Source organism: Pongo pygmaeus, chromosome 2, assembly GCF_028885625.2.
Source record: "Pongo pygmaeus isolate AG05252 chromosome 2, NHGRI_mPonPyg2-v2.0_pri, whole genome shotgun sequence".
Lineage (NCBI taxonomy): Eukaryota > Metazoa > Chordata > Mammalia > Primates > Hominidae > Pongo > Pongo pygmaeus.
The window spans coordinates 108,613,612-108,625,539 of record NC_085930.1 but is presented as its reverse complement, the minus strand read 5'-3'; the positions used below and the strand labels follow the sequence as shown (position 1 = coordinate 108,625,539).

At 52.2% G+C, this 11,928-nt stretch overlaps 1 protein-coding gene across 2 annotated transcripts; it reads left to right on the top strand.

The window, feature by feature from the left end:
* Nucleotides 1-1,422: 1,422 nt before the first annotated feature.
* On the top strand, nt 1,423-11,254 carry CLEC3B (C-type lectin domain family 3 member B). Of its 2 annotated transcripts, none has more exons than XM_054479735.2 (3): nt 1,423-1,661; nt 6,018-6,116; nt 10,707-11,254. In XM_054479735.2, the coding sequence occupies exons 1-3, from the start codon at nt 1,553-1,555 to the stop codon at nt 11,105-11,107; spliced, it is 609 nt and encodes a 202-aa protein (XP_054335710.1). In that variant the 5' UTR covers nt 1,423-1,552; the 3' UTR covers nt 11,108-11,254. The 2 variants fall into 2 exon arrangements, with proteins under 2 accessions (XP_054335710.1, XP_054335711.1); XM_054479736.2 differs by lacking the exon at nt 1,423-1,661 and adding an exon at nt 5,294-5,426.
* Nucleotides 11,255-11,928: the final 674 nt, after the last annotated feature.

Here is an 11,928-nt window from a genome sequence, read left to right as displayed (position 1 = left end):
TCACCATGAAATTGCTCTTTTTCTCTCTGGAATGGATAAGTATTTTGTGGGCAGATACTTTGAGACTATGTAAACATCCCACTGAAGAACATCAGACTTTCAATGCATTTCCTTACTTATATCTGTGTGCCCTGGTGGTTTCCCATCTGTTACTGTCACTATGTTGGTGCTCAAATTGTCCCTGATTCTGACCACCGAAGGCTCCTTCAAGCTGGCTCTGTGTCCTACTGACATGTTCCCATTATTCATTAAGCACTTCCTTGTTTTCTGGCAAAACAACAAGTTCCGGGCTCATTTTCTGCACCCCACTCCTACTTCCCAGTCAGCCGTTTCTCCAAGGTGCTCTGGTTCCTTTAGTGGAAAGTCATATTCAGAAGCCAGTATTCAGGTGCTAGGAGTGCTCCAGGCTATGCGGGGCTGGCTGCTCCAGGCTCCCCGGTGACGGTGGGGACTAGACACACACATTTCTGTCTATATTTATGGATTTATCTTTATGTATTCAAGGCCACAAGGATACACTGATCATTCTGATTTTAATCCCACACCACAGGATTCATTCTAGTTTTCTCTCCATATACATGACTTCCTTCTCTGACAATAGGAAACCTAACTCCCACTGTCTTCAGTAGATTTATTTGATCATTATCCCTGTGTGTAACCAATCTCCTGTCTCTGCCACCAGCCTCTCTCCCACATGGATCCCCTCCTTGCCTCACTTGGACTCTGGCACTCCAGGAAGGGCCTTTGCTTTCCCCGGGATGCTCCCTCCACCCTGCTGGGTTTCCACACCCCACACCAGTCCACCCCTTGAGGGCACATTCTCCCCACATCCTCTGGTACCTCTGGGGCACCATGGCTTCTCCCTCCCCCACCTTTGCTATGCCCCACTTTGTGGCTTTAGGACAGGACTCAGGAGAAAGGGAAGACAAGAAGGGAAGGAATCTCTTGGATTTTTTAACCAAAAAATGCATCAAGTACATGGAGACAGAGCCACAAAATTATCATAACAAATATTCTAAACCAATCAGACAGCCAGCCCCAGATCACCCTATAAGGGGGCATTGCTGCCCTGTGACAGCTGGGTAGCCTGGGCAAGTTCCCTAACCTCACCGAGCCTCAATTTCCTCAATGGTAAAATGGGGAAAGGACAGTGCTTCCCTCATGGTTTGGGTGTGAAGCTTCTGTGAGTTAATGTCAGTGAACAGCCAGCCTTAGCCCCTACCCAAGGTAGCTGCTCCACAGATGTGACGATAACCACTGTGTGTTTCTCAGAATCCTAGGAAATAAGTGCTCCTTTCTAGAAGGCAGGGCCAGGATGCTGCGTGGGTGTTCCCTGGGCAGCGAGGCTCTGTGGCCCTCAGGCCTTCATCCTTCTGCAGGCTTTCGTGTTTTTTTTTTTTTTTTTTGGCACGCCTGCAGCCAAGTTGGGGAGGGTTTCCTGGACAGAGGTCCTTTGGCTGCTGCCTTAAGACGTGCAGCCTGGGCCGTGGCTGTCACTGCATTCGGACCCAGACCCACTGCAGGAAGCAGCAGCCCCCGCCCGCGCAGCAGCATGGAGCTCTGGGGTGCCTACCTCCTCCTCTGCCTCTTCTCCCTCCTGACCCAGGTCACCACCGAGCCACCAACCCAGAAGCCCAAGAAGATTGTAAATGCCAAGAAAGGTAAGGAGGGGGACAGGGCCCTGTGCCATCTTCCAGGGAGCAGGTCCCCCTCTCCTTAGTGTGTCTTCATGCTCCTTTCCTTCATTTTCCTCCTTTCGAGTCATCTAGGGAACTTGAGTAAAGTGGGCTTTGGGGCTTGGGGGAGTTCTCTCATAGCAGAGTTGGTTGTCAGAATCATAAGAATCCCTGACCCTTAGAGTTGGGAAGAACCTTCCAGATCATCCAAACGGATCTTTGCTCTGCTCTCCTCCCCTCATCCCCAATATTTTAAAGAAACCAAACCTTTGGTCTGGGAGTCTGGTGGCGCTCAGCCCTCACCAGGGAGAGCTGCACAGGCTGGGTTTTGGAGTCTTCCAACCTGTTTTCTCATCTGTAAAATGGGGACAGTGGTATTTGTTCAAAGACTTCTCATGAAGATTTCATGATACAAAATATATAAAGTCACCTCACTTGTTGCTTGATGCACAGGGAAAAGAAAAGGAAGAAATGAATTCTCATTTCCGTAGCGTACAACAGCCTTCAGGAAACAAAAATGTAACTCAGACTAGTCCACCAGAAGCAGCTTTGCTCTCCTCTGTAGCCTCTGGGGATTGGGGTGTCCCTTGGTTGCTTTGGCTACAGCAAGACCTGCCCTTGCAGCCCCGCCTGCAGTGAGGTCACCCCAGGCTGTGTTGAGACAACATCGGCAGAATGCCATGGCAATGGACGGGGCTGTCACCCCCACAGGGAGCAGAGGCTAGAAGAGAGTCCAAGGGGATGAGGGTGGGGACTGAGGCAGAGAAACAAGCAACTAGGACTAAGGGCACAGAAAAGGAAAGAAGGGGCTGTGGGGGCCTCCCTTAGGCCCTCCCAGGGCTCTTCATAAATGGACAGTTGCCCACTGGCCAGGAACTAGTGCAGTGCGTAAAGGGACATTGGGGCCATGGGGCCTCACAATGCTGTGACAAAGAATGGGGCAAATCTGGCTGCTGATAAAAAATCATCTTCAAGATGCAGTTTACAAAGTGAACAAAGAAACGTTCAAAAGAGAATGGATATGATGCTGACATTTGCTTTGAAAAAGGGATTTATATAAGAATACATTTTTACTTGTATATGCATAAGTTCTTTCTGGAAGGATCCACAAGAGTGAGTAACAGTGATTACCTCTGGGAAGAAAAACCAGGGGCTGGGGGCAGTCTCAATTGGGAAAGACACCAGCTTTTTTAACTGTTTGGATTTTAAAAAATTATGTGTGTATATTACCTTCCACAAAATGTTCATTTAAAAAGAGAAGACAATACCGTACATAGTTACGTCTACGAGCATTAGCCAAAATCGCCACCAAGGGACAGCCTTTGTAAAAGATGCAGCTCCAAAGGAAAATCATAGAAATTTTGAATGTGGAAAACCATCACCAGCTTTTCAAGTTTACCAAAGATTCAGTATTAATATAATTATGTAAATCTTGTTAAACTCATGTTAAAAAAAAAAGGATCAGAGCACGTGATGCCTTGGTCCTGTCCAACTGTCACACTTGAACCCTGGCCCTATGTAGTCTCCATAGAAGGGGCCCCCGGAGTTCCAGGGCTACAGGCCGACAGAACAGCCACCCAGGCCCTGCCTCTCTCTGAAACCCATGGCAGTCTCCCGCCCACCTACATGGCAGGCACTTATAGAGCTCTTTCTCCACGTAGGGACCAGTCTATATGCTGGGCACACAGCAGAGAAACACGGTCTCTGCTCTTAAGACATGAACCATGGTGGTTCTCACTCAGGCATCAACATCATCTGGGAGATACATTGGAATCCAGGTACCTTGGCCAGGCGTGGTGGCTCAAGCCTGTAATCCCAGCACTTTAGGAGGCCAAGGTGGGAGGATCACTTGAGGCCAGGAGTTCAAGATGAGTCTGGCCAACATGGTGAAACCCTGTCTTTACTAAAAATACAAAAATTAGCTGAGTGTAGTGGTGTGCACGTGTAGTCCCAGCTACTCGGGAGGCTGAGGCAGGAGAATTGCTTGAACCTGGGAGGCAGAGGTTGCAATGGGCCAAGATTGCACCACTGCACTCCAGCCTGGGTGACAGAGTAAGTGAGACTCCGTCTCAAAAATAAATCAATAAATAAAATAAAAATTAAGAATTCAGGTGCTTGGGCCCTACCCCTGGAAATGCTGGTTTAGGGATCTTGGTGAATTTAGCATCTGCTTTTTCCAAAGGTCTTCAGGGATTCCTAGGAGCAGCCAGGAATGAGAATCCCAGGAGCAATCTAGTTGCAGAGCTGGTGCCCAAAAGTACGGGAGAAAGTCCAAAGAAGGGACGGTCATGCCAAAGGAGACCAGTTGGTGCCAGGGCCAAGAGGGGGAGAGCAAGTGGCAGGACTGGCAAAGGAAGGGAATGCCAGCATATGCTAAGTCCTTGTCCTGGCCCTCAGGGTGGGTGAGAAGCGGGGAGCCTAGAGTACTTCTGGGAGCTCATCTGTTCGTAGAGCCACATGGTCACACCTGGCAGGGAAGCTCCGGAGGGAAGGGTGGCCTCATAGGAGTCGCAGGCCTTTAGGACAGGGAACTGGGGGAACCTGGAGGGCATGCATTCCAACACCACGCAGAGGAAACCTGAGGCTCAGAGAGTGGGCCAGCCCAAAGGCCTCCTGACTTTGCCCGGGGCCGTAGAGACACGTACTCCCACAGCTTCCTCAGGTGGGGCCTAATGAGAGTAGCTTCCTGTTCCTTGGACAGTCCCTGGAGGAAACTTTGCACATATGGGCACCTTGGTGCAAATTACAAAAGGTACCTCCTTTAAAGTGACAAATTATAGAAAGGCATCTCTTTTTCTGGTCTGACCCGATCTAGCCAGGGCAAGGCTTAGGAGACAAATGGGCCTTCTTGTGTCCCTCAGCAGAATGCCCTTCTTCAGTGCCCCCTTGCACAGCCTCACATGGCACCCTATGCTGGTACATCACATGACTGGGTACAGTGCTGCTATAACTGGTGGAGGCAGTCTCTGTGTGAGGCACACATGACCTCAGGCTACTTTGCCAGCCCCAAACTCTCCCTTTTTTTGCCTTGCTCATCAGGGTGTTTTTCCTCCTGTTTGGTAAGTTACATCACTAATTTCTGTATACACAAGCATGTGTCTTGCCTGTGATTCTTCTGCAAAGGCATCTTATGGATGGACGAAGGCTCTGATCTCACTCTTTGTGAGTGTGGAATGTATGCAGACACAGCCAAATGGACCATTAAAGTGTTTCCCCACCCACTTCCCCAAGCTGAGTGCAGCCTTTCCTGAAGCCCTGGGTTTCAGAAAGATCAGGGTCCGCCCCAGGAGCTCTAAACTTACACACACATAGAAATATGCTTCCCCGCACCCTCAACTTACACACACATAGAAATATGCTTCCCCGCCTGCCCCTGCTGACTCTTACATGACTGGCTGCCAGCAGGACAGCTCCTGTTAGGAATCCGTTTGTGTGCCATGGGGAAGGTGGGGAAGAGCATGGCTTCGGAGCCATGTGCACCTGGGTTCCAGGCCAGCCCTGCCAGCTGCTGGCTCTGCCATCCTCGGCTAGTTGGTTTAGGGCAGCCTGGGTTTCCTCGTGGTGAAATGCTGGTGGTATAGAATGACACGTTACCTGTGTCATAGGGTTGATTATGAGCATCACATGGGGTGACATGTAGAACGGCTTAGCCCGGAGCCTGGCCTCGTCTGTAAGAGTGGAAAACCTGGGTTCCTTCTGCCCTCACCTTATTAGTAGGTGTGATGGGCACATACTCAGCCAAGCACTGAGGTAGGCAGCTCTGTGCTTCGTTTCTCTTGGTCTTCTCCAGAGTCCTAGGAGGTGGGGCTGTCATCATCCACTTCACACATGAAGGAACCAAATCCAGAGAGGCTGAGCAGCTCGCCCAGGCCACCCGTGTCTGTGGCACCTCCAAGCCCTGTATATGCGTGCCCCAGGCTGGAGTGCCTGCTGGTCTGTGTCGCATTCCTCCAGCCTGGGGAAGTGAACCTGGGGGCCTCTCGAGGGCTCCTGCTCTGCTTCCTGTGCTGCGTTCTTCCCTGGAGCTGATAAGGTAGCTGGGTGGTGGGGGATCACTGAAGCCTGTGCCTACAACCTCACCCCAGCATCTGCTAATCCCAGCCCCATCTGATCCCCAGCAACAATCACAAACAAATTCAGCACAGGAGCAAGTGAAGGATGGGCCCCCTGGCAGAAGTCACAAGTGGTTGATTAGACTACCATCAGCAGGGATAGAGAGAGAGAGAAAGTTTCCCAAGATATCAAGGTTGAGGGGAGTCTTTTCCTCTCATCCCTCTACAGCTAAGGTAGGATCCTTCCTGCTCAGTCCCTGCCTCACCCTCATATTTCCTTCTGCTTCAGATGTTGTGAACATGAAGATGTTTGAGGAGCTCAAGAGCCGTCTGGACACCCTGGCCCAGGAGGTGGCCCTGCTGAAGGAGCAGCAGGCCCTGCAGACGGGTGAGTGCAGGCAGTGGCCTCTCTGGGCAGGAGCGTCTGAGAGAAGGGCCCAGGCCAGCAGCCAGCAACGCGCTTCTCGCCTCTGGTCAGCATCAGGGTCCTGGCTCCATTAGTCCAGGCCTATGGGTGAAGGCACCAGGTTCAGGGAGCCCCACCTCTTTCTCTCGGGGAGATCCCCTGACACGTGTCTGCAAAACCCACCTAGATGTGCTCGGCCAAATCTCTGGCCACAGCTGGGTGGTGTGGAAGTGGGGATGTCCCAAGAAGACAAAAAGTTCTCCAGCAAGAATCCACTACTGCCCACGAGAAGTGACCCCAGAGCGCTCGATGGGGCAGAGGTAGTGGCCCACCCTAACAAAGCTCCCAGGAGCCCCTCATTCAGCTGGCCTCCGCAGCCCCAGGGAGCTCCACACTGTGTGTGTCAGCAGCTTTGCTGACACTGTCTCTCTTAATCATAACTCTGCTGAGGTGGGATTTGTCAGCTCCATTTTAAAGATGGAGTAACTGAGGCATAGACAGGTCCTGAACCTGGCTCTTACTCACCTGGCTGGTTAGTTGACTCGTGGCAGAGCAAGAGTTGAATGGAGGCAGCCTGCCCAGTGCCAAGCTGGGCCTTGGTGTTCCTGGCTTTGCACTAGTCAGCTGAGGGAGGGTGCACAGAATCACCAAGAACAGGGCCCAGGCGCATGGTGAGGTCATGCCTTCTGGCCAGCCTACCTGGCAGCCTATTGTTTCTCACTCCCCATGTTCCTGTCATATCGTCTGCATTTTCCACATATCTCCGATTTACCTACCTTTATGTGACCTCACCTTCCATTCCATGGAGAACACAGACTCACAATACTGATGACTATTTACATGTGAGCCCACTACATTCTGGCACTGTTTGAGTACTTGATGCATGTTAACTCATTCACAGCACACCCATGCAGTGGTCCTGTTACTACATCCTCACCCTTATTTTCCACTGAGAAGTAAGGACCTTGTGACAGCCGAAAGGAGCAGAGCCTCACTTAGCCCTGCTACGCTGCCCCTCAAGTTATCAGCTGGGAATCACCTTGACTCCTCAGCAAATCTATAAACCACCTTGCATCCACAGCCACTCTCTCACCTGTTGCTTTTGTGACCAAGGCCCATCCATCTGCAAGGCCTTCCCTTCCCCACCTGCCTCCTCAGAAACCCCCAACAAACTTCTCACTGGGCAGTTTTACACACTCCCTCCCACTCACTTGCTTTCCTTCAGCATTCACACTGCCATCCTTCTGCACTCCCACCACAGGGCCTTTGCATGTGCTGTTTGGGCAGACTGAATTGCTCCCCCAAGATCCACCTAATAAATACCTCCAGCATTACCTTCTCAGGAGTCACTAATCCCTCATCTCGATCAGCTCCTCAGTTATGAGCTCTCCCAGAACAGTGTCCTTTCTTTTATCACATTGGGCCTAATAAATACCTCCAGCATTACCTTCTCAGGAGTCACTAATCCCTCATCTCTATCAGCTCCTCAGTTATGAGCTCTCCCAGAACAGTGTCCTTTCTTTTATTACATTGACTGCAGTCTGTAATGATACACTCATTTGCTGATTTGTGTCTGCTGCCTCCACTAGACTATAGTAAGCCCTGAGAACACAGGGGCCGTGTTTGCTTTTCATTGCCCTTGTCTTTTCCACTACCCTGCCCAGCATAGTGCCTGCCACATAGCAACACTCAGTCAATCTCTGTTGAAGGAAGGACAAACATGTGACTTTGGACAGCTTGCTTGGCATGGCAGGTAGGAAGAGAGTGCTTGAGAAAGGGAGCATCTCCAGAGGTGTTTTTGACTTCATGTAATAGAAAACCTATCAGTGGCTTAAACAAAAAGTAAGTCTGCAAGTAGGTAGTTATAAGTTTTTGTTCAGAAGTTTCACCTCATGGTCTCCAGAAGGCTGCCCCAACTCCGGGCATCATGAGTGCATTCAAGGCAAGAAGGAGGAAGAGTAGCCCAACCACATCTGTCTCGTTTATAGGGAAAGTAGTCTTCCACTTCCATCTCATGGACCAGAAATCTATCATATGGCCACCTGCAGCTTTAAGAGCATCTGAGAATGCAAGAATGTAGCTTTTCCAACCTCTATAGTGGAGGTGGACAAGAGAGAAGGGATTTGGAGGCAACAGTGCCTGGCACAGAGGGAATGTTTAGAATGAGCCCAGTGCCACTCTGAGCCTCACTCTCCTCATCTGTAAGGTAGGCAGGGTAAACTCTAAAGTCTCTCTCATGTCTAAGCTCTGTGCTGTGCAAAGTCAATGTAACCCAGGCATCAATTGCCACCTGGGGTGAGGTGATGAGGTGGGGACCTCCCTGCAAAAAGTTCATGACATATGGAGGCCCAAAGCACCTCCCCCATGTCTGCTGATTTCTAGGAAGCTGCTGGCCTTCTTGGGGCCTTCTCCTGTTCATTGTCCTCACAACCCAAAGATCACCTTGTCAATAAACCCACCCAAAGCATTCCAGAACTCTGTTGACCTAACCAAAGAGTTGAAGGAATCAGGGGGCAACCTTTCCCTCCTCCAACCAGCACACACATGGGAGGTTCCCACCTGGTACATCTCTGCCAGGCACAAGGAGGCAGAGGTGACCCAGCCAGGGTCCTGCTCCCTGGGAACCTCAATATATTCATGGAATCACTTGAGCCCTTGAAAGATGTGTAGGAATCAGAGAAGATAAAGAGGGTTGATTCCAAGCAGATGGCAGGGCAGGAGCAGAGGTGTGGAGGACTAGCATAAATCGACAGGATCATGAATAGCCAGACCAGAGCAAACAAAATGTTAGCAGCAATGATAGTATCACAAGAAGTAGCATTGACCGAGGACTACCTATGTGTTGGAGGGAGGTTTGGGTGAGGGTCCTGGGAAGCAACTCTGAGATGGAGTTTAACCCACAGGAGACTTATCAGGAGATACCCTCAGGATCAACCCCTGTGCTAGGGAAGGGATGGAAGGAAGCAGGAGTGGGCAGAGGGAGAAGTCGAGCTGTACTGTGGTGCCATGAAAGCCTCAGCTGACTTCAGGGAGCCCTGATGACGGGATGACCCTTCAACACTGTCCTGAGTTGGGGCAAGAGGGCTTATGGGTCAGTCTTGGGTGTAGGCTGCTCTAGGGAGGGGCATGGCCTTGGAAGAGATGGCTGTCTTCTGCTGAGGCAGTCCTTGGCAGGAGGCTGAGAGCTGAGGACTGTCTTCCTGCAGCATTCCCGGCAGCCAGGGCAGTGAGTCCTTCATCCCCAACAAAGGTCTAGGTAGCAGGTCAGTGTTCCCAGCAGGAAGGAAAGGCAATGAAGGCCGCTAGGCTAAGCTGTAGGATAGCATGAGGTAGGGCAGCTGACTTGGGGCAGAGTCTGTGGGTAGACACCTCTGTAATGCTTCAGGCCCCATGTTTAAAGTCCGATGTGGTGTCAGATGCCTATGGGGACACTGGGATGCTGTCCATTGATATTTGTTGAGTGAAATGGAAGTAACTGAGTGGGAATGGATAGAGGGGAGTGCAGACATCCCCAAAAGTGGTGGGGTCACCAGCAAGAGGACAAATGCAGACATACACCTGTCTGTCAAGGTATTCCTTTCCACAGAAATCTTTAGTAAAAGGTGAACGATTTATACGATCTCAAGAGAAATCAGAGTATGTCTAGATATTTCAGCTAGAAATCAAGCTGAAAATGCAAACTGCAAAACAAAAATAGATTCTATCCTCCTAACTTGACCAAATATGTGCCTTGATCACAACCTTCGGGGCCAGGCTCAAACTGAGAATTTGTGGACACCTCAGAGTCCCTTGCCTGATCGCTGGCCTCTGACCACAGCCTGTGCCCAGCACTTCCTGTCTTCTCTCTTGCAGTCTCAGCTCTATCCTCCCAGCCCCACCCTACCAGCCCTCAGGAGAACTGACCCTGCAAAAGGCACTTGGCAGGCCCTGGAAGCTTGCTTGGGCTGTTTGGGTAGGGATTTGGGGCCCTGGGTACCTGAAGTGTGGCCTAGGCTGTAGGTGGGCAGGTGCCCTGGCCCTGCAAGCTGCTTGATCTTAGGGAGGGGCATGGAGGAAGGAGAACCAGAGCAGGTGGCTGTGGCTGGGCTCCCTGGGAAGCTGACTCTGAGACAGAGATAATTTTTAGGGTGAGCCCTAGGAGCCACACATGTGGGGGCGGGGGGAAGAGGAAGTGGGCAGAGGGAGAGCTGAGCTGCAGTGCAGGCACAAGGCCAGCCTCTGTGACCCAAGGAGATGGGGTGGGTAAAGGCCAGAAATGACTGAGGTGGGGGCCTGGGAAGGGGTGTCAGCTGGGGCTGGGTGCTTTTGTAGCACAAGGGCTGCCTTTGCTCCCAGACGCGGGAGCACCAAGACCTCCTGAGTGGGGATCTGGATCTGTACCGCAGTGGCCACCACAGCCAGGTCCTCAAAGTGCAGGAACCATCAGGACCCCTTTTGCCTGGGTCTAAGGGCTGTCAGGACTGATGGGATAAACGGGACGGGATGGAGGACGGTGGGCCTGGCCTGGGCGGTTGGCTCTTTGCCTGGGGAACATGGGGACCTTCGGTGACAGCCATTTCTCCCCACTCCCAGTCTGCCTGAAGGGGACCAAGGTGCACATGAAATGCTTTCTGGCCTTCACCCAGACGAAGACCTTCCACGAGGCCAGCGAGGACTGCATCTCGCGCGGGGGCACCCTGGGCACTCCTCAGACTGGCTCGGAGAATGACGCCCTGTATGAGTACCTGCGCCAGAGCGTGGGCAACGAGGCCGAGATCTGGCTGGGCCTCAACGACATGGCGGCCGAGGGCACCTGGGTGGACATGACCGGCGCCCGCATCGCCTACAAGAACTGGGAGACTGAGATCACCGCGCAACCCGACGGCGGCAAGACCGAGAACTGCGCGGTCCTCTCAGGCGCGGCCAATGGCAAGTGGTTCGACAAGCGCTGCCGCGATCAGCTGCCCTACATCTGCCAGTTCGGGATCGTGTAGCCGGCGGGGCGGGGGCCGTGGGGGTCCAGGAGGAGGGCGGGGGCCGCGGCAGTCCGGGAGGAGGGTGGAGACCTTGCAGCCCCCATCCCCTCCGTGCGCTTGGAGCCTCTTTTTGCAAATAAAGTTGGTGCAGCTTCGCGGAGAGGAGAGGTGCCGCAGTCTGTGCTGTGTCCGCGGGGCGGGGAGGAGGCCCCAGGAGCCGGGCCGAAAGCTCCCTCCGTGATGAAGTAGGCGAGAAGCGAGGAGGTGAAGGAAGGCGAGCTGAGCACACGCGCTTCATGCCACAGGAGGGTGGGAATGAGCGGAGGACTGAGGAGAAGAAGGAGGGAAAGAATAGGGAGATGAAAACCCCCCGGTCTGCTGCTAAGCACAGCACAGTTACCAAAGCCAGGAAACTAACACTGACACGATATTTTATTTACGTTATAGCCCTATTCAAAGCTCCAGGCTTCTTTTTGCAGAATCGTTTCCATCTGCTGGAATCCAGCATCGCCCCCACCCCCAGCCCCATTTCTAGGGGGATGCCCCCACCGCTGACCCCTCCTGCTGTAGATCTATTTCTGGGAGGCACTGACATGCTGAGTCTTGCTATGGGGTCGGCGGGGAGTGGGGAGATGGGCATTCCCCTTCTTCCTCAGGACATCCCGGGAGCCAAATACGACGGCCAGCACTGCCCGAACCGTGCTTCCTTTTCCTTCTCACTCTTCACAAAAAGCTGCTCAGGGGTCCAGCCGCAGGCATTTTAAATACGTTGTCTTATTTCACCTGATCCACCCAGGACAAGCTGTGCTATTATCACCATTTAAAATAAGCAAAGTGAG